Raw genomic sequence first — 25670 nt, forward strand, 5'->3', positions numbered from 1 at the left:
GATTGTTTCTTCATCTCCCTGTAGCTAAAACCACAGTAACACGATGGATTTCACGGTCCAGACCAATAACCTTCACTGTATATCCAATGTGGGCGAGGCCCAATTTCAGCTCTCTCTGAGATCAATAAAGAACTCACTTGATTTATTATGTTTTATTGACCATTAAGACCCGAGACCGCAGATTCTACAAAATGTCTTCTGAATCATGGCGGTTTTCTGAATGTTTCTTATAGGTCAGTGGTGCTCAGACAGTTTCATGTCAAGGACCCACGGAATTATCTGCAAATGCCACCAACCCCCCCCCCCCCATCTGAATATATGTTGTTCGCTGTGAAAGAATATACAGTATATACATTTTCACGATTTTTCAAAAACAGCAGAACTACAAGCTCGTCTAGCGCAGCACCGCGGTCGGTTTCGTTTGGATTTCGCCCTTGCTATGGCACCGCGGTATAAGCTTGAAGATCTGCTATTTTTCAACAGCTAAAGTTTAAAATAATGGTTAAAGTGGTTTAAAGCCATTAGGTGACACGGATGTGTCCTATAAGGTCTAAATGGGTTAACCCATTAAGGTAGTTAAACTCTCTAGGTAGTTGTGAGAAACCTCACAACTAATGCAGTTGTGCATTCACACAACTTCACAATGCTTTATATGTATAGCATGGTTAATGTGGACAAAATATCCCAGCGAAAGCTTATGTCAAAAATAACTTTTGTTTAACCCATTCTGGGCGGGAACCCCTTTTGGTGTTTTAACTAAGCATTATGTTATACTTTAGCTATTGAAAAATAGCAGACCTACAAGCTCATAGCGTCTGCTATTTTAGATTCCTACCGCTTAGCTCTCGTTAGAAGCAGTTACTATACACGTCCGCAGCGATGTTCACAAATAAACGAGACAAATGATTTGCGATCGTCGGGATGCGCGACAACAGCTCACCACGGACAGCGTTCGAAGCTTTAGAGATGCAAGGCTTTGAGAATCCTGTCATAATGGAGGCTCGATGGAGCTAAAAATCCCATAGCTGGTGAGGATGGAGGCTCTCCATATAGCAACCGGAGCAATAGCCTACTAAAAGGTAAATTGACGGTCGCCGCTTTATATATATGGAGTATACGGTTGTGTCTACGAACATGTACGTAGTTAGCACCTTTAGTATACCCTAGCCTAAGGGTTACGATTATAATCGTAGATACAGCTAGTCTGCTAGTTAATTGACTAAACCCAGTATTTATTTAATTATAATAATATCGGATCTCCCAAGTCTTCAATCAGGTTCAGAGGGCTGCAGCGTGTGAGGGAAGGGAAGGAACAGATGTTTAACCAGCAGCTGCTACTGTACATCTGAAGCCTCTTCATATAGCACACACACACACACACACACACACACACACACACACACACACACACACACACACACACACACACACACACACACACACACACGTGCAAGGAGAACTATATAGGGAGCGACACGTTGTGAGATTGTAGGTCGGCTGATCTTCGCTGTGAACACAGTCGTGCCTTGAGATTTTGACTGGTGTGCATTGGGCACGAAACGTTTGAAAACCACCGTTATACTACATGCAGAATGAAGTCATCTGCTCTTAATTGCCACTTCTCTGCTGCACGGTGCCGGCAGAGAGGAGGATAATGCACCGAGGTCTTTGTAAAACACAGCTAGGGCTGAGAAGGAATAAAGTGCTACATTACAGCGGATGGTGTTTTGTCCCCGAGGAGAAGGAACACTAGATTGTTCTTGGTATGCCAGCGGAACACACTGAAGCAATGTTGTGGTATATAAACTCACCGTGAGAGAGTCCAACATTCTCCAGTGGCTATGTGTATACGTGCCTCTCATTCATTATTCAACTTCCATAATATATATATATAGTATTAATGCTGGTGTTTTGACGGTCACAAGATGATAAGAGATAGTCTCTCTAGTCTCTCTGAATCAAACGAATTGTCAATGTTGCAGTTCACTATCGACACGACACGACCCTGTGATACTCCCGACAACCAATATTAACCGATCTCACTGATGCCTGCTGGGAGGTTCTCCTCCACAACACAATTCGGGCAATGCTAAACTTCTCTCATTTCAAAGAGTACTTTAAAGTTTATTGATTTGGATTAAGTAGGCCCACAGCGACGCTCAGCGAGCTCCAAGCGAGCGCTTTTGAGTATTCACCGAGGCCCAGTAGCGGAGAAGGAACTGTGCCAGCTCTTTGCTGTCGTTTCCCATGGCCCCTTATAGCCGCTACACACAGCAGTAAACCCAGCCAGAAGCTGAACAACCACAGCAAAAAAAAAAAGAAGAGTGCTGGGAATCTTTCCCTCACTGCTAAGCTAGCTGACAGGCAACAACAAGGCGCACAGCTAGCTTTTTCGTCTTGCTCTACCTTCCCCCCCCCCCCCCCCCAATTCCCATCGGTTCCCCACCACTTCCCTCTTTCTTCCCATTAAAATTATATAGGCCTAATGTAACAGTGCACAGTTCGACACAGTATTGACGAATCCTAGGATACAAGATCGGAAAACAGTCATGCAGCCGCGGGGTAGTGATGGTGAATTAATGGTTATAGCCTGACAGCCGTGGTGATTCTGCACTTCCTCTCCTAGCAGAGCTCCCGAGAGTTTTGTATTGTATACCTTTACATTGTTCTATATACCTGGCGCCGTTTTATACCGGGATCTAACAGTCTGCCGCTGTCCTATAAGCCGTCCCGGGACATGTAATTGTTTCCACCATTGCAACCATTCAATCTCGCACTCCCTCTCTTGTTCTTCCTCATTCCATTCAAAGCTTCTTATTACAGAGACATTTGTTTTTCCGGGGGCCCCCGGCGAGACACATAATCGAAAAGGGTGTCCTTCCTGCACATTTCTCCGCGTTTGGCTGTCCTCTTCCTGCCTGTCCCCAGGCGGTGTTTCAATGACAAAACCTTTAACGTATATATATAATATATATATATATATCACACTGTGCCCATTACCGTGGTGAGATGCCCACAGGGAGAAAGTGACACACAAGAGTGGAACACGACTAGTCTCCCCGGGGCACAGTAATTGCAGGGGGGGGGGGGAAACAATTCTGTGTCAAACGTGAGGGAATATTGTGTTGTTGGCTCGCACAAACGAGTGTTGCTGCGGGAACGCCCGGATTACAGGTAGTATAATCATGAACGAATGTGGCCTTTTTTTATTTAGATTTAGGTGATTCGCAAACCTGAATCGTGAGGGTATGTTGCAAGTGGTGCCCCCAAAATAATTGGCAAAACACTACAATTTTATTGATATGAACCACTTAAAGTTACTTTGTTGTGTGGAGTCTCTCTAGGCTCTATACGCTGCATGGTATATATTATATATATATTTATCCTCGCTGAAAATAGCCATGCTTGTAATTATGCTGGGTTTTTTTCTTTCAACATGTGTTATTGTCATTGTGATACTGATCAATCGGAAGTTAAAGGGATTGTGACATTAAAAAAAAGGTTTTGGAATCGTTCTTGTTTTTTTTAGGTTTTCTAATCTCAATTGCACCCAAAAAACATGAACTTTTAACATTCAGTAGATTTTCTGTGATCTGGGGTTTTCTGGCTCAAACAGGTGCTCTGATTTGCCGGCAGTAAGTGACATCACTTACTGCAAATCCCATATATGTCAATGGGATTTGCCAGCAGATGTCACTGTTTCACTGTGTTGCCTGTTTTCATTGTAGCTCAAAAGGCCCAAAAAACCCCAAAGAAAACTTCAGACCACAGAAAATCCACTGAATGTTCAAAGTTCAGGTTCTTTGGGTGTAATTGAGGTCATAAAACCTAAAATAAAAAATAAAAATAAAAATAAATGAAAATTAATGTCATAAAACCTTTAAAGTATACTAGTTCCATTGATCCAAGTTGGAACACGATCGATTGCTCGATCACTAGTGTATAATAAACCCATCTGACAACGGCAGGCGAACTTTTGAAATGGTCATGGCTGCCCTGATTTAGTAAAAGGTTAAGAACCAGTGCTTTAGAAGAGCGCGAAGAGAGAGAGAGAGGGGAGGGGAGGGGGGGTAAAGCGTCGGGGGTAGACGGATAAAGACCCAGGCAGCGGGAGGTGAATTTAGGAAAGCGAGGTGGAGAGACACAAGAAGAGCGTTTGTAACAATATGGACCCGTGCGTGCGTGCACTCGAGCACGCACACACCACCAACACGTCACGTCACTTGACACCCAGCAGAGTGCTGCATGCTGCTTGTGTGCCTGTATCTTTTCTTCTGCCTCCTTTTTATTTGTGGAGTGGCTCTTGTCTCAGCGGAGGCCACTGGGGCCGCGCCACGTCTTTCATCATGGCTCAGCCATCACAGCCGAGTGACACAGCTCCCCGCCACGCTGCCATCACTCCATCTTAATACTCTCACTCTCTCTCTCTAACCGAGTCTTTGTCTGTGTCGTCTATACCTGGGTTTGTCTGCTCCGCCGTCTCTCCGTTCCTCAGTGTCAACTCGCGCACATGTTGACAATCTACTCTTGATTTGAATTAGGCACAATACTACGACAGCGATCGTATACACGTCATGCGAGTTGAAACTATAGCCAAACTAAAGACCTACAAGCTCACATTTTTTGGCAAAGAAATTAACGCTAGCGTATTATGTTGAAAAATTAGGATCTAATTCACGCCAGCATTTTTCCCATTTGAGCTCTTATTTTTAAAAGCCACATTTCCAGTCTACCGGTATTTTCACAGGAAGCTGAACGGAGCCTGAACAGGCCTTGTTTACAATATGAATCCAAACCGGGGCACTGGAGAGCTCCACATCGTCGGCTCTGTGCCGTCAAAGAAACGTTGTTTTGACCACAAATGCCATCTGGGACAAGGAATAGGAGATATAGGCGATTGAAAGAAACAGATAGAATGGGTTATTATGGCGACGACGATCTAAGATGGACGATCCAGTGCTGTGACAACAACATAGCTAGCTAACCGGCTAACGTTAGTAGCATTATGGCTTGATCGATCGAATGCACTATAAAAGCGCATTTGCCATTAATCAACGGCAATGGTGGTAAGCGTAGTATAAAAAATAGGCTTCAATTGACCTACATCTACGGCAATGGTGCTGAAAGAATTAAATGTCTTTGCTTGGGTCTATACTTGGCAAAGACACCACATTTTGGTGTCTTTTCCAAGTATAAATAGACCCAAGCATAGAACCCAAGTATAGACCCTTGGGGGCTTCCGGCCAATGAAGTATGTAGGGCTCAAGTGGTTGACCTAGCAGGTATATTCTTAGTGCAGTGGTTCTTAAAGTGGGGTCCATATACAGTGCATCCGGAAAGTATTCACACACACTTTTTACCACATTTTGTTTTGTTACAGCCTCATTTCAAAAGGTATTACATTTGTTTGTTTTTTTCTCATCAATCTACACACAATACCCCATAAGTGAGTGAAAAAAAGTTGTCGAATATTTCGTTAATTCACTCTTTGTTTGTACTTTGTTGAGGCACCTTTGTCAGCAATTACATTCTTAAGCCTTTTTGGAAATGATGCTACAAGCTTGGCACACTTGAATTTGGGTATTTTTCCCATTCTTGTCATGCAGATCCTCTCAAGCTCTGTCAGGTGTTGCTGCACAGCTATTTTCAGGTCCTTCCAGAGATGCTCAGAGTTGTCCTCAAACCACTCCTTTGCCATCTTAGCTGTGTGCTTTGGGTCCTGAATGCTCTGGAGCAGGTTTTCATCCAAGATGTCTCTGTACACTGCTCCATTCATCTTTCCCTTGAAGTATCAGAAAATCAGAAAATACAACACAAACTTAAGGGAGAAACTGGAGAAACTCTAAAAAATAATTGGATCAGACTTCCTTCAAATACACGGTGAATGCACTTATTCCTTGCATTGTACTTGCATTGGGACAGTACACTCTGAAGTCCCAATTGTCTCCCAGTTCCTGCCGCTGAAAAACATTCCCCATAGCAATGCAGCATGATGCTGCCACCACCATGCTTCAACGTAGGGATAGTATTTGTCAGGTGATGAGCGGTGCCTGGACGGAAGTCTCCTCAGTAAAAGGACACATGACAGCCCGCTTGGAGTTTGCCAAAAGGCACCTAAACAACTCCCAGACCATGATTAACAAGGTTCTCTGGTCTGATGAAACCAAAATAGAGATTTTTGGCCTGAATGCCAAGCATCATGTCTAGGATAGAGGGAAAGAAAGATGAATGGGGCAGTGTACAGAGACATCCTGGATGAAAACCTGCTCCAGAGCGCCCAGGACCTCCGACTTGGTCCACGATTCACCTTCCAACAGGACAACGACCCCAAGCACACACAGCTAAGATAATGAACAAGTCGTTTGAGGACAACTCTGTGAAAGTCCTTGAGTGGCCCAAAATGCTATTTGCCTGTCTCTCTCTCTCTTCCATTGAGACAAACTATGCCGTAATTGCTCTCATAAGCGTACAAGGACACTGTTGGTGATGTGTTCTGTCTACGTATATTGTCACATTCCATTGTGTGACGTCCGCATTGTGTGTCTGTGCCCTCAAAGGCCATGGGAATCGGTTCGCTCAAAAAGCCGTCATCATTTGTTTTATATAGGCATGTATCGAGCGGTGTGTAATAACATTTTTTTCCTGGATGAGCCAATGTTGAGCCATGCTTTTGATTGTGTTGTGTTGTGTGACACACCATGGAACAGATTATTCTAAAATTGTGGCGCCTCTGTACACAATAGGTGTGTCTGAATGCAATTCTTTGATGTTCAGCCAGCGTACAGGCCTGGGCTCTGTCGGGCGGAAACCTCATATCTCCATATTCTAACTTCTTCTTTTTTACCGTAAATGAACACTGTAGTACTTGACCATACTACAGCTGAGCGCCACACAAAAGCATCACAAGTAGCAGATCTGCAAGCTTGAAACGTGACGCAAAGCGACATGTTTTTGAGCTTATAAATCTGCTACTTCTGCTGTTAAAAAAAAAAATTAGAATCATGAAAACACTCAGTGTTGAGGCGTGACACTAGCGATGTGAATCATGTGATGACAATATTGCTAGTCTAGTCTCAAATATATTCTTTTTCAGGAAATGAAGAAAACCTTATCTTGTGAAAACAAAGCAATCAAAAAAATGCCAAAACCTCACGAACATGGAGACCATGTGAGCGAATATTTAAGAGGTGGACGACGTCGCTGTCGTTCCTGCCATTGAAACACATTTTAATGACTTTTCATTGCTTGCTTGCGTCAACTGTATGCAATAATATTATAGAAAACAATTAAGGTATTCAGTTTTTTAAATTAGAACAGTAATCGCATTCAGGTTTGGGCAGTAACGAGTTAGTAATATATTACTATAATATTATAACTTTTCCCAGTGACGAATAACGAATTACTCTGCCAAAATAGTAATATTATACCTATTTACTCCGCCAAAACTCGCTGCGTTACTCGTTACAAATGGGGAGAGAGTATGTTTTGCACTCTGTGTGTGGGTGTGCGAGAGGCACTTTATCATGTTATGCACTCATAGTAGAACGTTGGCATGCAAAAATAGAACAGATCTACAATCTATCTACAGGTAAAAACAGAGATGCGTTGTAGCTTGTAGATCTATTCTTTTTAGCCTGTGCAGTTATGACGTAGCATACATGCGACCATCCGTCACTCCAAACAACGACAGAAAGATCAGAGAGTGGCGGAACATGACAGAGACATGCATCGGTATTATTTTGCATTCTTGTCTGTTGCCAAGTATATTAATGTCCGCTGTAAACTTTGCATGGACAAAAAATTAATAAACACTTTCCAGTTTCCACAGCGAAAAATACGTCTATTAAACTTGTTGAAGCATCTGTTTGAAGACGGACAAGAAACACGGAGCTCCCCCACGCAGGCAAAACAGGGACCGGATTTCAGTAGAGATACCGCTGGCACGTTAACCCATTCTGACCTGAGATCAGATTCTAAAAAATGTCTTCTACATCCTGACAGTTCTCTGAAAAAGCTATGTTTCTATGTCAGTCGTTCTTTGACTTTTCAAAAATAGCAGACCTACAAGCTCGTAGCGCGCCACTCGGTGGCGCGCTATGAGCTTGTAGATCTGTTAACCCTTGTAGAGGTTAACCCTTTATGCACTGTTGACTCGGCCTCATTTAGATCCATCATAGTCCATCAAAATACCTTTGAGGTCCAATGTCAGGCTGCCTCCAATCTGAGAACTCATCGGCAAATTTCCTTGAAATTTGACGTGGGTCAACAATCAACAGTCTGTCTTGAGAGACTAGGCTGCCTCAAAAAGGTCAGAGACTGCTTTATTTTATTGTTTGTTATTTATGTATACAATATACTGTCCGTTTTGAGATTATGCAGCCAGTGTGTGCAGTTCAGATTGTTGGAATATGCAGCTGAAAAATGACTGATGAGAGACTGTTTTGGGATTTTGTTTTATATCCTGCAGTTATTCAGTTTGGCTGATTGAAGACTTCTTATTCCAATGAATTGGATTCAGTTCTAAAAAGGAGCTGGCTGAACAGATTGTGTTCTTTTGCGGGTGGAAGGGGCCCGGTTGAAAAGTAATGTAATATGTAGCTATATTACTCGTATTACTTGATTCCAAGTTATACGTAATATAATATTACTTTTTCTAAGTAATATTGCCCAAAACTGATCGCATTACATGTGCTCTTGAATAGAGGTCAATATACACTTGCTGAATGTCTCTGAGGATGAACATTTCATGCTACAGCAATTCAATGTAATTCACCTTTTTGGATTCATTGCCTCCATTCATTATGGACACAAACAGATGACATTCTGAGTGTATAGCGTTCCAAAAAGCCTTGACAATTTTCTGTAAAGTTGTGCAGTCTGCTCTGGCGTAATGGAGTGTCTGCTGTATACAGTAGCTCTTTTATGATGTGTGATTCATGCAGTATGATGGAAGCGTCTGAGTCTGGCAGCACTGTACATTTGCTGTGTCTGTGTGTGTCTACAAAACCTAGAGTCAGCCATAAAAGACTACCAGAATCCACTAGATTCCCAAATCAACCTAAAAGAACTACAAGACAAAAATAAAAACACTTAAAACAAAGAAGGCCTGTGGGGCAGACGGAATTCTAAATAAAATGATAAAATTCACAGACCTCAAATTCCAACTGGCCATATTAAAACTCCTAAATATCGTGCTCAGCTCTGGGATTTTCCCCGGCACATGGAATCAAGGGCTGATAACGCCAAAAGTGGAGACAAATATGACCCAAATAACTACCGCGGGATTTGTGTAAACAGCAACCTCGGAAAGATCCTCTGCATTATCCTCAACCACAGAATTCTAAATTTCCTCACAGAAAGCAATGTCCTGAGCAAATCACAAATTGGCTTTCTACCAAAATATCGCACAACAGACCACATTTACACTCTCAACACCCTAATTGACAACCAAATAAACAAAAACAAAAGCAAATTATTCTCCTGCTTTGTCGACTTCAAAAAAGCATTCGATTCAATTTGGCATGAGGGTCTGATGTACAAACTGTTGGAAAGTGGCATTGGGGGGAAAACCTATGACATCATAAAATCAATGTACACTAACAACAAATGCGCAGTTAAAATAGGCGAAAAGCACACAGACTTTTTCCCCCAAAGCCGTGGAGTTAGACAGGGATGCAGCCTGAGTCCAACACTCTTCAACATATATATCAACGAATTAGCAAAAACGTTAGAACAGTCTACAGCTCCAGGCATCCCCTTGGCAAACACAGAAATCAAATGCTTACTTTACGCAGATGACCTGCTGCTGTCCCCAACCAAGGAAGGACTACAGCAGCAACTTGATCTCCTACACAAATTCTCCCAGACATGGGCCCTGACAGTGAACCTAACCAAGACTAAAATCATGATATTTCAAAAAAGGCCCAGCCGCCAAAACCACCAATTTTTCCTAAATACAATCCCACTAGAACAAACTAAAAACTATACCTACCTTGGCCTAAACATCAGCAGCACAGGGAACTACAACCAAGCTGTAAAGGACCTGAGAGACAAGGCAAGAAGGGCATTCTATGCCATCAAAAGAAACATCAAAATAGACATCCCAATTAAAACCTGGCTTAAAATACTGGACTCTGTGATAGAAACAATTTCCCTCTATGGTTGCGAGATCTGGGGACCATTAGCAAACCATGACCTTGAAAAATGGGATAAACACCAAACCGAGACCCTACACACAGAATTCTGCAAATCCATTCTCCGTACCCAGTGAAAAACACCAAATAATGCATGCAGGGCAGAATTAGGACGATACCCACTCATAATCAAAATAAAAAAGAGAGCACTTAAGTTCTACAACCACCTAAAAGAAAGCAACCTAGATGCACTCCATAACAAGGCTCCAACACAGTGAAACTCTAGAGATGCCCCCTCAGCCAGCTGGCCCTGGAACTCCGGGCACAAACACAAACAGAGCCACGAGATAGAAAACCCATTGGACTAAACCAAATTATAAAACAGCAAAAGGAAAACTATCTGACACATTGGAAAGAAGCAACACAAAAGCAGAGTAAACTAGAATGCTATCTGGCCTTAAACAGAGAATACACAGTGGTAGAATACCTGAGCACCGTGACCGACCCAAAACAAAGAAAAATCTTAACTAGGTACAGACTGAGCGAGCACAGTCTCGCGATCGAGAAAGGCCGTCATAGGCAGACCTGTATCCCGAGAGAAGACAGACTATGCACCCACTGCACACTAAATGAAGTGGAAACCGAGCTACACTTCCTAACCATCTGTCCATTGTACCAAGACATCAGAGACACACTTCCCACAGATTACAACCACACACGGAGATTTTGAAAACATGACCAATGACAAAAAACTCCCATATCTGCTGGGCGAAGTACAACAATGTGCAAACACAGCAGCAAGATTTGTGAGCTGCTGTGATAGGATATCAAATGGAACACAACCACCCTAAAGACTAATCATTGTGTATATTCCTGCACTATACCTGCATCGAGTGATCTTGGTACATAGAAGTTGATCTATTGAAGATCCTGACCTTCAAAGTACATAATTTTTGTTTTGATTGTATTGCTGTATTGTTGTATTGTTCTTTCTGCTTTGGCAATGTAAACGTACGTTTTCTCATGCCAATAAAGCTTTGAATCGAATTGAATTGTCTGTGTCTTTGTCCATGCAGGGGAAGAGAGAGAGAGAGAGAGAGAGAGAGGGGGGAAGGCGGAAGGCAGCGGGTGACATTGACTGTGACAGAAATATGGTTCCATTTGGGGGGGCTCAGGTGGCTGTTGTTTCCGTTTTGATCAGAGTTGACACAAAGGTGTTAACACACACTGTCTCTGCCTCTATTCCTGCCTCACCACTCTTCCGTATTCTCTCGTTCTCTCCTAGACGCGCACGCATGCCGCATACAATATGCACGCACGCACGTTTTATCTACTGCTACACTTGCGAGGACAATATTCTAGGATGGTGATTTTATGAATGCCATCTTTTGAATAACCCTAACCCTGAAGCCGAATAGCGGGCCGCGCTGCGATGTGTTCAGAGCTTGCAGATGACGACAATTGCCCGCCACTATATACAACCCTGAAAACCTAACATAGTAGCAGTGATGTCTAACCCAGTGGTTCTCAAAGTGGGGTCCGGGGACCCCCAGGGGTCCTTCGGGGAGTTCCATGGGGTCCCCAGCTAAATGATACCAATAATGGACCCTTGTGATTCTGTAAATTAACATTGATTTCACAATATCAATTGGGGCCTCAGAGATAAAAATGCCATTAAATGGGGGTCCATAGACTAATGCACGTCAAACTGGGGGTCCTTGAATTTAAACGGTTTGAGAATCACTAGGGGGGGGGGGGGGGGTCTGCGGGCTAATTAGTGTCAATTTGGGGGTCCTTGACATGAAGAAGTTTGGGTCTAACTCTAATCCTACCTCTAACCTGAATCTGTTCAAGCCTATAGCCTGAAAGAATGCTTCCTTTCCAAGCATTGGTTAGGAAAATACAAGGTTCACTCCCACTCCAATAAATATATATAAAAATATTTTTAAAACCAAAATGCATGGATTTCCGAGACTATAGTTCAAGTCTACACAGTAACTCCCCAAACTAACAACCATTTCTACGGTGAGGACCAGGAAAAGTGTCCTCACAAAGTCCATCTCTCACGTTCTACTATACTTGTGTGGGGACATATTGGAACTTAGAAGTACAGTAACACTATAGTACACACGCACGCACGCCTCCTTTGGGTCCTATCAATCTTTCCCAGCATTGCCTCCACAGTGCAGCCCGTGCTCTGCAGTCCTATGGGCCTCGTGCTCTCCTACACCTGGTGCAGAGAGATGGCCTCTGCGGTGCACGAATCCATCAAGGCGGCTTGGACACTGCAGGCTCGTTCTCTCCTTTGTCCTCTTCTAGAGAATAATACATTATTTGTCTAATACTTATAGGTATATATACATTCAGTATTGCCCCGGAGCAGAGCTTCTCTGCCGGCAGAGGTTGGGAATGTTAGGGTATTTAACCAATTAGGCCTGACGTGGTCGATTCTAGAATATGTCTTCTTAAATCCTAACAGTTTTATGGTAAACGATGTGTTGCTATATATATATATATGAATGGTGCCCAACACCTTTTCATTTCAAGGACCGCCACTGTTGTATGTATTTGGCTATACCGAAACCCCATCTATACATTGTATAAAAACTAAACTAGTATAGAGCCCTGAGGAACTCTGCTCGATAACGTATGGGGTTAAAGTGGTTGAAGTGCCAGTTCCAAACATCAGTGGCAGTGTTTTGAAGGAAAAGGACATTTTCTATTAGAAGAAACGGGGAGAGGGGGGTATACCATATATTCATGGAGTCAACAAAATCATTAGAGTTCATCCTGCAACCAACAAGTAAATCAATTTGAGAAAAGGAATACTGATCTCCAGTCACATTTTATGCTGCGTAAAAGTTTTTAACTATCGATTATCATCTCAAAGCTGCACTATGTACTTACAGTAACTCTCCTCTTCTACCCTGGATTTTAACCCAGTTCCCTGCACAAGTGCTGACATTGAGCTAATAGAGCCTGCCTGCTTGCTAGTTAAAATAGCAGATCTACAAGCTCACAATGTGGCATGAAGCGACGCACTGTGAGCTTGCATGTCTGCTATTTTCACTAGCTTGGGACCAGGGCAAAAGTATAATTTCTCGTTTGGGTGTTGAGCAAAAGCGTTTGTGAACCCCTGAGATAGTGTACGCGAGTTGGAGCTGGACTATTACTGACATTGCATTTAAACAATGTGATCATGCTCTTCCTTGATTTATTAGAGTCATTATTGCATCTATTGACAAATCCGTGGAGTGGTGCCCTGTAGGCATATGCGACTAGGTAGTCGCATATGCTACTAAAAATAGCACCGTGTGAGTTGTAGAATTCAATTTGTAGCACTGGTGCGACTACAGAATTTGACCGTTCAATCGTGATAAAGACAATTAAGGCTCTGATCCTGCAATACACATTCTATTAGTTTCAGACAGTTCTATACCTACATTTATATTTGTAGTACGGCGGTGTCGTTCGCCAAAAAGAGCAGATCTACAAGCCTACAACGTGTCGAGGGTCGATGCATTTTAGCTTGAAGATCTGTTCCCCTTGCTTCCACCGCACCGCCCTCGGCACTCCCCCTTTTAGCACTCTGTGCTCATGTGCTGTGTGTCTGTTGTTCCCTCGCAGGCAGCACACAGAGTGTCAGAGTGAACGCAGCATGATAGCGTCCCCGGCACGTTGAATACTAAACTTATTTGTAAAGTTCGAACGCCAACTTTTAACCAAACGCGGGAGAAACACTGTGCACAGCTCCACGCACAAATAAAGAGTGCACGCGCGCACGCACATGACGGATTATTATCGATCAAAACAATCCTTAGCGTCGCTTACAAAAGCATGTGTTGCACAGCACGAATGATATTATTAATCACCGACCTGGCTGGATAAATATCAGTGGTCCATCCATTGTGGCAATGGCAAATATTGAGACGTGTGGGGACAAGATTTAGTGGACATTTGACCTGAATTCCCCTTTCATTGTCAATGGCAAATCATGAGATGTGTGGGGACTAAAGCCATGTATACCGGTATTCATAGGAGGCCCTCCTATGTATACCGGTATACATGTTATCAGCGCTAGCCCCTCCTAAGGAAAACACATTATTTGATAACTTTTCATCGTGCTCCTAAAATAATTTGTTTCTTAGTCGCACACGTGCTACTTGGAAAAATGCTAAGCGTCAAGCCCTGCCTGTAGGCCAGGGTTAGGGAATTTCTACAGCAGCCTATAGAAATTTCAGGCAAATATGACCCTCACAAATCAAGCAAAACCCTAGTAAATCACTTAATCAACCACCATTTTCATATCTCCTGTTATTTGCTTGGTCCTTCTGTAAATGCATGGGCATAATTGAGAGAGGGGAACAAATGACTCACAAGGTGCGCCTATATTTACAGGAAAACAGCATTTCCAGGCCAGTGAAGCCTGTTTTATAAATAACACATTTCTGGGCACCGAATGCACTGAAAGGAGTCTAAATCTGTCCCTGAATGCATTGCCAGTTGAAAGGAGTCCTGATGTGAACTGAAGGCACAAATAGAAACATCCCTCTGACACGTCTGGTCTTTAGAACAATTCACTGGAAAGCTGTCCGGGTAATTTTTAGGCTGTTACCTTAAAAGTTTATTAGTATTATTTAAATTTCCAGCTATCTATTTTTATTGTGGGACTTTATTGGAGTAGTGCAGATACAAAACACCCGGAAATACCCATTGACACGCCATATGTATGTGTCTGTGTGAGTGTGTCTATTCTTAAATACCCATGGACACGCCATATGTATGTGTCTGTGTGTCTAAATACCCATGGACACACCATATGTATGTGTCTGTGTGTCTAAATACCCATGGACACACCATATGTATGTGTCTGTGTGTCTATTCTTAAATACCCATGGACACACCATATGTATGTGTCTGTGTGTCTATTCTTAAATACCCATGGACATACCATATGTATGTGTCTGTGTGTCTATTCTTAAATACCCATGGACACACCATATGTATGTGTCTGTGTGTCTATTCTTAAATACCCATGGACACACCATATGTATGTGTCTGTGTGTCTATTCTTAAATACCCATGGACACCATATGTATGTGTCTGTGTGTCTATTCTTAAATACCCATGGACACACCATATGTATGTGTCTGTGTGTCTATTCTTAAATACCCATGGACACACCATATGTATGTGTCTGTGTGTCTATTCTTAAATACCCATGGACACACCATATGTATGTGTCTGTGTGTCTATTCTTAAATACCCATGGACACACCATATGTATGTGTCTGTGTGTCTATTCTTAAATACCCATGGACACACCATATGTATGTGTCTGTGTGTCTAAATACCCATGGACACACCATATGTATGTGTCTGTGTGTCTAAATACCCATGGACACACCATATGTATGTGTCTGTGTGTCTATTCTTAAATACCCATGGACACACCATATGTATGTGTCTGTGTGTCTATTCTTAAATACCCATGGACACACCATATGTATGTGTCTGTGTGTCTATTCTTAAATACCCATGGACACACCATATGTATGTGTCTGTGTGTCTATTCTTAAATACCCATGGACACACCATATGTATGTGTCTGTGTGTCTATTCTTAAATACCCATGGACACACCATATGTATGTGTCTGTGTGTCTATTCTTAAATACCCATGGACACACCATATGTATGTGTCTGTGTGTCTATTCTTAAATACCCATGGACACACCATATGTATGTGTCTGTGTGTCTATTCTTAAATACCCATGGACACACCATATGTATGTGTCTGTGTGTCTATTCTTAAATACCCATGGATACACCATATGTATGTGTCTGTGTGTCTATTCTTAAATACCCATGGACACACCATATGTATGTGTCTGTGTGTCTATTCTTGTGCACACTGCTCAATCCTCAAATAACAATTTCACATGATTTTGTGAATATAATTATATCTACTAGCCCTTACCCGTAGTACTTGCCGGTACTGCGCCCTGGGTGCGTTTTCGCATTTTTAATCCACTAATAAATTCATTATTAATGTATAATTTGTTAAATTGGAAAAAGGGGTGGGGTGATTGGTGCAGGCAGTGATGATGATATAATAAATATACCAGCCACAGATCGCTCTGACCAAAATAGATTCTCTGACAGAGATCCAATGCCAGAGTGCGGTCGAGCCAGCACCAACTCGGGACTCCTGGATCACTCATGCCCTCCACACTCTCTTATCTCAGTGGTTCTCAAAGTGGGGTCCTGGGACCCCCAGGGGTCCTTGAGGGAGTTCCAGGGGGTCCCCAGCTAAATAAAGATAGTTTGGAACCAAATGGACACTTATGGGTCTGTAACTCTCAGAGTTAAATTAACATTGATTTTACAGTAACACTTTAGAATAACTATCCGTTATAACTAGTTAATAGATCATTCATAATACACCGTTAAGCTAAGCTAAGTTTGTGTTTTGAGTATTAAAACAAAACGAGCTTTGTGACTGTTAGCAGTTGAAGACAATCAAAGGGAGAATTTTCTGGAAAATGTGGACAAGATGGACTCCTCTCCATGTGTGTAGCAGTGGAAGACAACACACACACCAGCGGTTTGACCCAATTCTGCTTCATCACCATTATGGTAGGAGGATAATTCCTCATTCATGGAGACAAGCTAAAAAACTAACAAGCTAACACTGAAGTGACAGTCTCCTCATACTCAGAGTTGGATAATAGACTTCAACTGAACTGTTTCCTTATAGGAGCCACACACATTTTTGAATATCGCAATGAGTCTGAGCTTGTACATCTGCCATTTTTGGCAAAGACATCACACAGACATGTGATGTGTGTTCCATACGTACGGTTCATTGTGTTCGGTTCTGTGTAGCTAAGTAATGCTCAACAGAAATGCCTGTGGCATAATTATACAGTAGGTAGCCTACAACGGCTTTTGCATTTCTTTATTGATATATAAATAAATAAAAATGTGGCTTTCGCCTTTTTTGTTTTAAATATTTTTTATGGAGGGACAGACAGCAGGCTGACAGGAAATGGGGGGGGGGGTGACATGCAGTGAAGGCCGTCAGGATCGGGAGTCGAACCTGCGGCACACTGCCAGACTGGACCGCTGAGCCACGGCCCAGGCTAAAAGTAATTTCTGTACCACCAATTTCCGATCCGTAAAAGGTATAAGTTAGGTATACGTTGCAACTATTCCTCATTTAACCAACATGAGTTAAGTATTTGTCACTAGTTAATATATGCTATTGGGACGTTATTCTAAAGTTGCGAGTAAATGAGGAATTGTCGCAACTTTAGAATAACGTCCCAATAACATACCAGTAAGACGCCTGGGGGCGAGAAGCGTGTGATGTCACGAGACCTGGGCACCATATATGGGGCTTTCCCCATGGGGGATTTTGAGTGATACACTGGCTGACTGACTGACTGAATGGCCGATGGGAAATGCATGATTCCATAGTTAACTGTGACCTTTGCGTCAACCACAGTGGTTATCATGAGACAGTCACAATATGATCATATTATTGGCATTCCCATATATGGGCTTAATATTGATCACAGTCAAGGATCTCCATGAATTATATTAGGAGTATGCCCATGTATGGAACTTTTGTTTTCCTTTTTTTTATATATATTGTTTTTGTTTGTTTGTTTGTTCAAGTTTTCGGGCGTACAATGTGTGCCAAGCAGGCCTTCGGGCCACAGAAATGGGGTCCAGGTAGAGCCATATTACTGTACCTCATGGGGTCCAGGTTGAAACGTGGATAGACTCCCTGTCCCCTTGGAAATGGCTCTGAAGCAACAAATAGCTGGGCACAGTAATTTACTGGTTCCAACTGACGCTGGGCAAGTGTTTATAATACCAGTGACTTTCATCACCGGACCCCAATCTACACGGTGTTCATCTACAGTACCACCATAATAACTGATGTTAAAGGACCTATAACATAAAATTCAACTTTTTCAATTTCTTTTGTGTTTCTGGGGCTCCCATGTGTGTTTTCTATCCCCACAAATAACCAATTTTGAACAATCAGGCTTTCATGTCATATGGGTGTTTTAATGTAAATTGCTCTCAGGAACAGCTCGACTGATTTTGGCCTCATCGTGATGTCATCAATGTCACCCTACTTTGTATAATTCCTCTTCTTCAGTCTTCAGTTCCAAATTTGCATTTCCACTTGTTTACAATGTCCACCATTGTTGATTTTCCAAGCTGGCATGGAATGGAAACAAGCCTGGTTTTATCTAGCATCAGTATTATAATGACTCAAATATTAAATAATCTGCATATCAGCACCCCCACCACCTCAGGACATTGTGGTACTGCAGCTAAAACTGCTTTCAAAGTCCAGAAAGAAATGACAAGGCCTGGTTATATCAGAGTGGTGATTGAGGCTCAAACCATTAGAAATAACTTTGAGGGACATAGACAATATGATTAATAAATATTAAAAGCAGTTTTAAAATGCATGTTATTTGCCCTTTAAAATACAGGAGCGTATACCTGCCCTTTTTGTTCCATTCCTAAGCCAATAATGCTGCTGCTCTGACAAAACTCTGTCTATAATCACTAATCAGCCCAACTGATGATATTTCTAATGTGATTAATCCGTTCTCAAATCTTCTGTTAACGGCTATAGGTGTGCAGTGATGCCCATTTCAGCACGGCTGGATAGCCTATTTCAACCAGCTCAGAATAACTTTTTTTTACCACCAGAGGGGGGCTCAAGTACCACTAATGGTACTAGTACCACTAGTGGTACTGGTACTAGTACCAGTGGTTGGGAACCTCTGATCTACACTGTGTTCATTTAACTCTGAGCTGGTCCAGACGTTGAGAAACAGGTTAAACTTAAAAAAGTGGTTCTCAAAAGTGGGGTCCAGCGGGGACCGTCCGGGGATCCTTGGGGCGGGTTTAAGGTTGGTCCCTACTCCCTATAGCTAAATCATTAGGAACCAAATGGACCCTAAAGGCCTATTCATAGTCTGGATTTTCGGTGGTGAGGTGACCCACCGCTCCGGTGGTGAGCTGACCACCGGAGCTGAAATAACGTTGAGTGGTGGTGAGTAACAACAGAGAGAAGGGCTGGAGCGGTGGCGGTGGTTTGCTCTTCACCGCGACCCGTGACGTCATGTTGTAGTTCGGTGGTCACCTCACCACCGAAAATTCAGACTATGTATGAGCCTTAATGGGTCTGTAACCAAACGGAGGGTCCTTGAAATAAAAATGTTTGAGAACCACTGAAAGTCACGCCTGTGCCAGATGAATTCTCCCCGTCTCAAGCTTCGAGGGGCGCTAATATATTAAAGTCTAGCTCGTGTTGATTAGGTGATGTAAAACAAACAGTGCCGACGCAAACATTAAACGACATTACATTTTCCCTTCATTGTCAATGGCGTTTACAAAGCAAACATTGAACTAAAGACAAACATTAAACCTGTATATAGGAGGGGCTAGCGACTATCCCGAATCAAAGAGGAAGGATCGAGGTTTCACCCCGCTCTGAACAAAACGCAAAGAAATGAAATAAAACCAGAACGGGGGAAGAAATCATCAGTCATCTTTTACATTCATTATTTCTCCTCCTGCTCCGAGCCCCACAGAACACGATGCCCAGATAAGAGAACAAATGGGCGAGTGCTGTGTATGTACGACATGTCCTGGGAGGCAGCAGGGAACCCTGCAGGAAATAACGTTTCCTTTATTCTATCGAGTGCTTATGGCCTCAAATCGCCCCAAGTGGGAGAGTCGGTGTCCTCGGATGTCCCCCCGATTCGGTCCCCCTCCAATGCGACGTTACGATCATCGACTTGGATTGGGGGGTGGGGGCCAGGTACGGGGGGGTATAGGCCGTTTAGACTCAATAACAATTTCATCCTTGAGCTACGTGACAACGCCAGCGCATCGTGTGAAGTGGCTCTTGACAAGCTCTCTCCGCTGCTCGACAACCCTGAACCCCTCACCCACGCCACCGCTGTTTAGAGAACAGACACTGTAGGCCCGACCTCCGGTTGAGTCTCTCAAGGACACGCGGTGATGGTGACGGTATGACAGTAATGATGATGATGATGACGACAACAATGAGGCCATCTTCACTATAGCTAGTCCATTAAGGAGTTGAGTTGACAATAACATGAACGCTGCGTTGGGACACCGTCATCCTGTTATGACTCAGACTCATAGAGGCCTACTGTATGTGTAAGGCTGGTGACCTCAGCATGTACTGTAGCGCGCACACACTTTCAATCACACGCATATGACAGAGGCACGTCTCAGAGATATACTGTATGGTGTGTGTGTGTGTGTGTGTGTGTGCTAGTATTAATACTGTACTCGTGAGGGCCAAATGTCCTCGTGCACAGATACAGTGGAATATGAGAAATACACACAATGCATTATGAGTAACATTTTCTTCACCAGAGAAATGGTTGAAATTTCATGATTTTGTGATTAAAAGAGGAAAGAGGGTTAGGGTTAGGCATTAGAGGTTTAAGGTTTTTAGGGGTTAGAGTTGGAGTTATGCCCGATATATATTTAGTTGCGTGACACCGGCGCACAACTAAGTATAATTCAAAATTTAGGGTTAAGAGTTAAAATGGCAAAATAATGGCATTTATAAAATTGCCATCCTAAAAATGTCCTAGTGTGTGTGTGTGTTTGTGTGTGTGTGTGTGTGTGTGTGTGCGTGCATACGTGCAAGAGTGCGTGTGTGTATCCCCAAAAAGACTTGAAAAACAAGAAAAAAATGGGAAAAACATGCAGCAAAAATACCTTCGTCCCGAGGCTTGTTCATTGAAGATTCATCGTGTTTTTTTGTGAGTGGACCTATAGGGTTAAGACAAAAAAGGGGGGAAAAAGAGAAAAGAGAAAATTCAAAAAAGATTACTGGCAAAAAACGGAAAAAGAAAAAAGAAAAGAAGAAGAAGAAGAAAAAAAAAACAAGAATATCAAAAAAAGAAAAGAAGCAAGAGCAAAAAAAAGAACAAATTAGTAAAGTTTCACGGTTCTGTCTCATTGTTCAGGTTTTTAAAAAGAGGACAAAAACTAAAAGCATCACAGACACAGATTTATCACAAGAAAAGACACAAGATCAAAGAAGAACAGTGAGCTGTTTCGGGATGACGTTCCCTGGAAAATGGCTGCTCCTGTTTATTGCCTCACAGCAATGAACTCCCTTTTCCCTCGCTCTCACACTCTTCACAGTGGTTCCCTAATCCCTGTGTTTCGGTTGCTCAGTTGAAAAACGTCAGAGGGGGGCAAAGGAATGAACCCGCTGTGGTTTGAAAAACAGGACATCCCCCTTCGTCTCCCCCCTCACACACTCACGACCAGAGAAAAAACAGGCAATGAACAGGACACCGTAAAGCCTATAGTTCAGACCAAAGATTTGTGACAAGACAAAACCGGAGCGTATATTACTATATTTAGTGTCAGAACCTTGTGTGGAAAAGAAAAACAGTCTGAATTAACTCCGGAGAACCCCCCCTGCCAAAAACAATTGCCATTTGGTGCAGTGAAACATGAATGTCAGCTGGTTATTTGTGACATGGACGATGTTATTCCAGACCTCTCCTTTTTAAAAGTGTTAATGCACAGTGTTAACCAATTAGAGACCTCTTTAGATAAACAGGGAACAGAATGACACAGTCATTAGTCATAGCCACTCAAGTTGAGGACGACAATATGGCCCTGTAACGGTAAAGAAATAAAGCATTAAAACATGTTTTAGATGTGCAGGGTGTGTGTGTGTGTGTGTGTGTGTGTGTGTGTGTGTGTGTGTGTCACATCATTATTTAGTGCTGCTAAACCAGAGAGCTATACCATTCCCCAGGCGAATAAATAATTACACAGCACAACAGCAGTGTGTCAATTGAAGTGACAAGTTAGTACGATGCTAATTGTGCATCGAGGAGTGCAAGTAAAGGTGAAGGTAACAATCTCCATTTGCCCACTGGCTGTTTTTGACAAATTAAGGACTGGCAGAGGAAGAGAAAGATACAGGGGGTGGAAGGGAGCGATAGAGGTCAAAAACAGCTACCCTTAATGCTCCTACCCTAGTTTTTCCCCCAAGTTGCAATGTGGCATATAGCTCTGTTTACACATTTCTTTATTCCCTCTGATTACAGTACACACATTTACATACAAGTTAATTTGAATTGAACGGAATTGGCATAGACAGGGTCGGCGTCACCTTTTCTCTTCACTGTTGCTGCTAGTTAGTTGATGGTTGTAATACAGGGGTGGAGATATAGTACTCAAGTTTGTACAAACTTGTATTTGGCTTCAAAATGTCCTTAAAGTAGAAAAAATAAGTCCCATTTCAATGTTCTTTCAACAAATGAAAAAAACTCACATTTTACTTCCTCTAAAAACAATCTAAAACATGAACCTTGGTTGAAAAAAAATTTGGTACTTGCCTAAATGTAGGCCTAAACTTGTTACACTTTCTCTAGTGCTGGAAGTAGCCTCGTCCAAAGCAGTGATTAGCAGTGAGGAGGAAGTGCCACCCGCAGCTCTGATTGGTTGAATTATGCATGAAGGTTGCCACTTCTCACTCACCCTCACACACACACAACACACTACACACACACGCACACTACACACACGCCCGTCAGTCACTGTAGTCACCATCTCACAAACGGGAAGCGAGGGGGTGGTAGTAAAATGTTATCCAATTAGCATAGATTTCATCCACACGCCCACTGTTTGGTTCATTGCCCTCTTGGTCCTGCTCGGAGACGCTCATAACGTCGTTGCCGGGTAGAAACCTTGTATGTCCAAAACTGTAATTTTTTTTATTATCATCTCAAAAACATTTTAAAACAGTGAAAATAGCTTCCAATGCGCAGGGCGGCGACACGTTGTGAGCTTGTAGATCGGCCGTTTTCACTACTTTTGTGCGACACACTCGCACAATGAAATAGGATGTAAATTTGCCCCAAAAACATTAACGGTTTAAACATGGATATACGAGGTTTCTTCCCGACAGCGACGATAAGCAGGAAGGGAGGGGCTTAAAGTAAAATGGCGGCCAATTAGCTTTGATCAATCGGCCTCGTCGTGCTCCATGCCTGCCAATAGTGCTGAGTAGCCTTACTCCCAACAGGCCCCACCAAGTGTATCCATATTTACATAAACATATTTACATACGGATGCTACAGTCATTTGAGTTACACAGAAACACACAAAAAGGAAGGAAAACATCCCGACCAGCCACGCTAACATGGCAATTACCTGCAGTGTGTATGTGAGTGGGGGAGGGGAGACCACAAATAGAACATTAAAAACATTAATCTTGTTCAGTTTGTAGGAAGTGCTCTTGTTGTTTGGCCGAAACTTTCAAAGTTTCATGAATATCTTGACCATCCGTTCACGATTTCAACCTCTGACCCGCATGATATCTTCTGGGATATAACCCATTCTGACCTGAGATCAGATTCATACGAGGTTTCCGCCGGACACACACTGGTCCTGATGAACCCATTCTGACCTGAGATCAGATTCTAAAAATGTCAGTCGCTCTTCGATTTTTCAAAAATAGCAGACCTACAAGCTCGTATCGCGCCACTCGGTGGCGCGATATGAGCTTGTAGATCTGCTATTTTTCAATAGCTAAAGCATAACATGATGCTGACACCAAAATGGGTGCCCGGTCAGAATGGGATAATATTATTCATTCCTACAAAGTGTAATGAAAATCCACCCATGCGTTCTCTATTTTTACTGTATCGTTGATGATTGAGAAATGACCTGAGAAATGCTGGAACTCAAATTGAGTCATCTCTTCTACTGCATACTAATAATTCCAACAACATTTCAAGAAAGTTTCAAGAAAGTTTGCAGATCAATTCTTGAAATGATCTTGTTGGCAAACAAATACACAGACGCATACTGTAGCAAACATGACAGACATGGCTGTGCTGTGGCAGCAAAAATGCTACCAATCAGGCATGTCTACAAAAAGCTGTGGCATGCAGAATAGCAAGAGTTAATAAAATGAATTGATACAAATAAAAATAAAAATAAATCAAGAATCGATAATTAATAATATGTCGCTATTTTGGGCATGTTATTATATGTCAAAAATAGAAAAATAGAAAATAGTGATCTCTACTGCACTAGCTCACAATTAGTCGCATTGCGTTGTGAGCTTGTGGATCTGCTACTTGCACTACTTTTGCGCGACACCATTGTGTGACAACGTATAACATACTTTAGGTCAGGGATCAGCGGTTCCCAAACTTTCTTGGCCGTGCACTCCCTGTTAACTCCCGACCTAGCTGACAAACCCCCCCACATGGAAATGAAATATATCAACCTATATTCTGTTATATGTGCAACATATACAGTATGTGACATATTATTCTAAATTGGCCGTCTGCATATATGTCACATAAGCTATATAGAATCATTTCCTATATCCACGTACAGTATGTGCATATATTCACATCATTCATATCAACCTGAATATGTAATATATTCTGCATATAATATGTTCATATACTGTATTTAAAATAAAACCATAGCACCACCATTAGCCTTTTCACGCGCACCAGTTTGGGAATCCCTTCCCTGCTGTAGTGTAGGTGGTTGCTTAATAGATTTGTTTGAAATACAAATAAAGCTTCTCATTCTCGCTTATTTCATTCATCGAAAAAGTCACCCTGCAGAACAATCACTAAGAAAGTGATCCACAGTTGCAGCCCTAATGCAGTTGGAACCTCTGTCTCAGGCAGTAAATCATTGCATTTCAAAACCCAGAGTGGTGTATACAGACTATAGACCGGGCAGAGAACAATCAAGGAGGATTTGTTTGGGCCAACGTAGCGTTGCCAGTTGGTTCGGGAGGTACAGTAGAGCGGCCATCTTGGAATCCGAAGGTTCCAGGTTCGAACCCCGGCTCCTCCTGCAGGCTACGTGTCCCATGTGTCCTTGAACAAGAACCTGAAGGCCTAACTGCTACAGGCCAGCAGCTTGGAGAACCTGAAGGCCTAACTGCTACAGGCCAGCAGCTTAAGAACCTGAAGGCCTAACTGCTACAGGCCAGCAGCTTGGTGCCTTGAAGGCCTAACTGCTACAGGGAGCAGCTTGGTGCCTTGAAGGCCTAACTGCTACAGGCCAGCAGCTTGGTGCCTTGAAGGCCTAACTGCTACAGGGAGCAGCTTGGTGCCTTGAAGGCCTAACTGCTACAGGCGAGCAGCTTAAGAACCTGAAGGCCTAACTGCTACAGGCCAGCAGCTTAAGAACCTGAAGGCCTAACTGCTACAGGCCAGCAGCTTAAGAACCTGAAGGCCTAACTGCTACAGGCCAGCAGCTTAAGAACCTGAAGGCCTAACTGCTACAGGCCAGCAGCTTGGTGAACCTGAAGGCCTAACTGCTACAGGCCAGCAGCTTAAGAACCTGAAGGCCTAACTGCTACAGGCCAGCAGCGTGGTGCCTTGGCATGGTTTCCTCTGCCAATCGGTGGGTGAATATGAAATACACTGTGAATCGCTTTGGAAGGAAAACGTTA

At 42.7% G+C, this 25670-nt stretch overlaps 1 protein-coding gene across 1 annotated transcript in view; it reads right to left on the minus strand.

Annotated features, from left to right (window-relative positions):
* Nucleotides 1-25670, minus strand: part of nlgn2a (neuroligin 2a) — a gene marked incomplete at both ends in the record, with an annotated part of 207520 nt that overhangs the window by 132925 nt on the left and 48925 nt on the right. Inside the window, 1 exon segment of the mRNA XM_083789203.1 lies at nucleotides 20930-20983. Coding sequence (XP_083645329.1) covers nucleotides 20930-20983 — 54 coding nt within the window.

This window comes from Protomyctophum parallelum (assembly GCF_964188405.1).
Source record: "Protomyctophum parallelum genome assembly, chromosome: 18".
Lineage (NCBI taxonomy): Eukaryota > Metazoa > Chordata > Actinopteri > Myctophiformes > Myctophidae > Protomyctophum > Protomyctophum parallelum.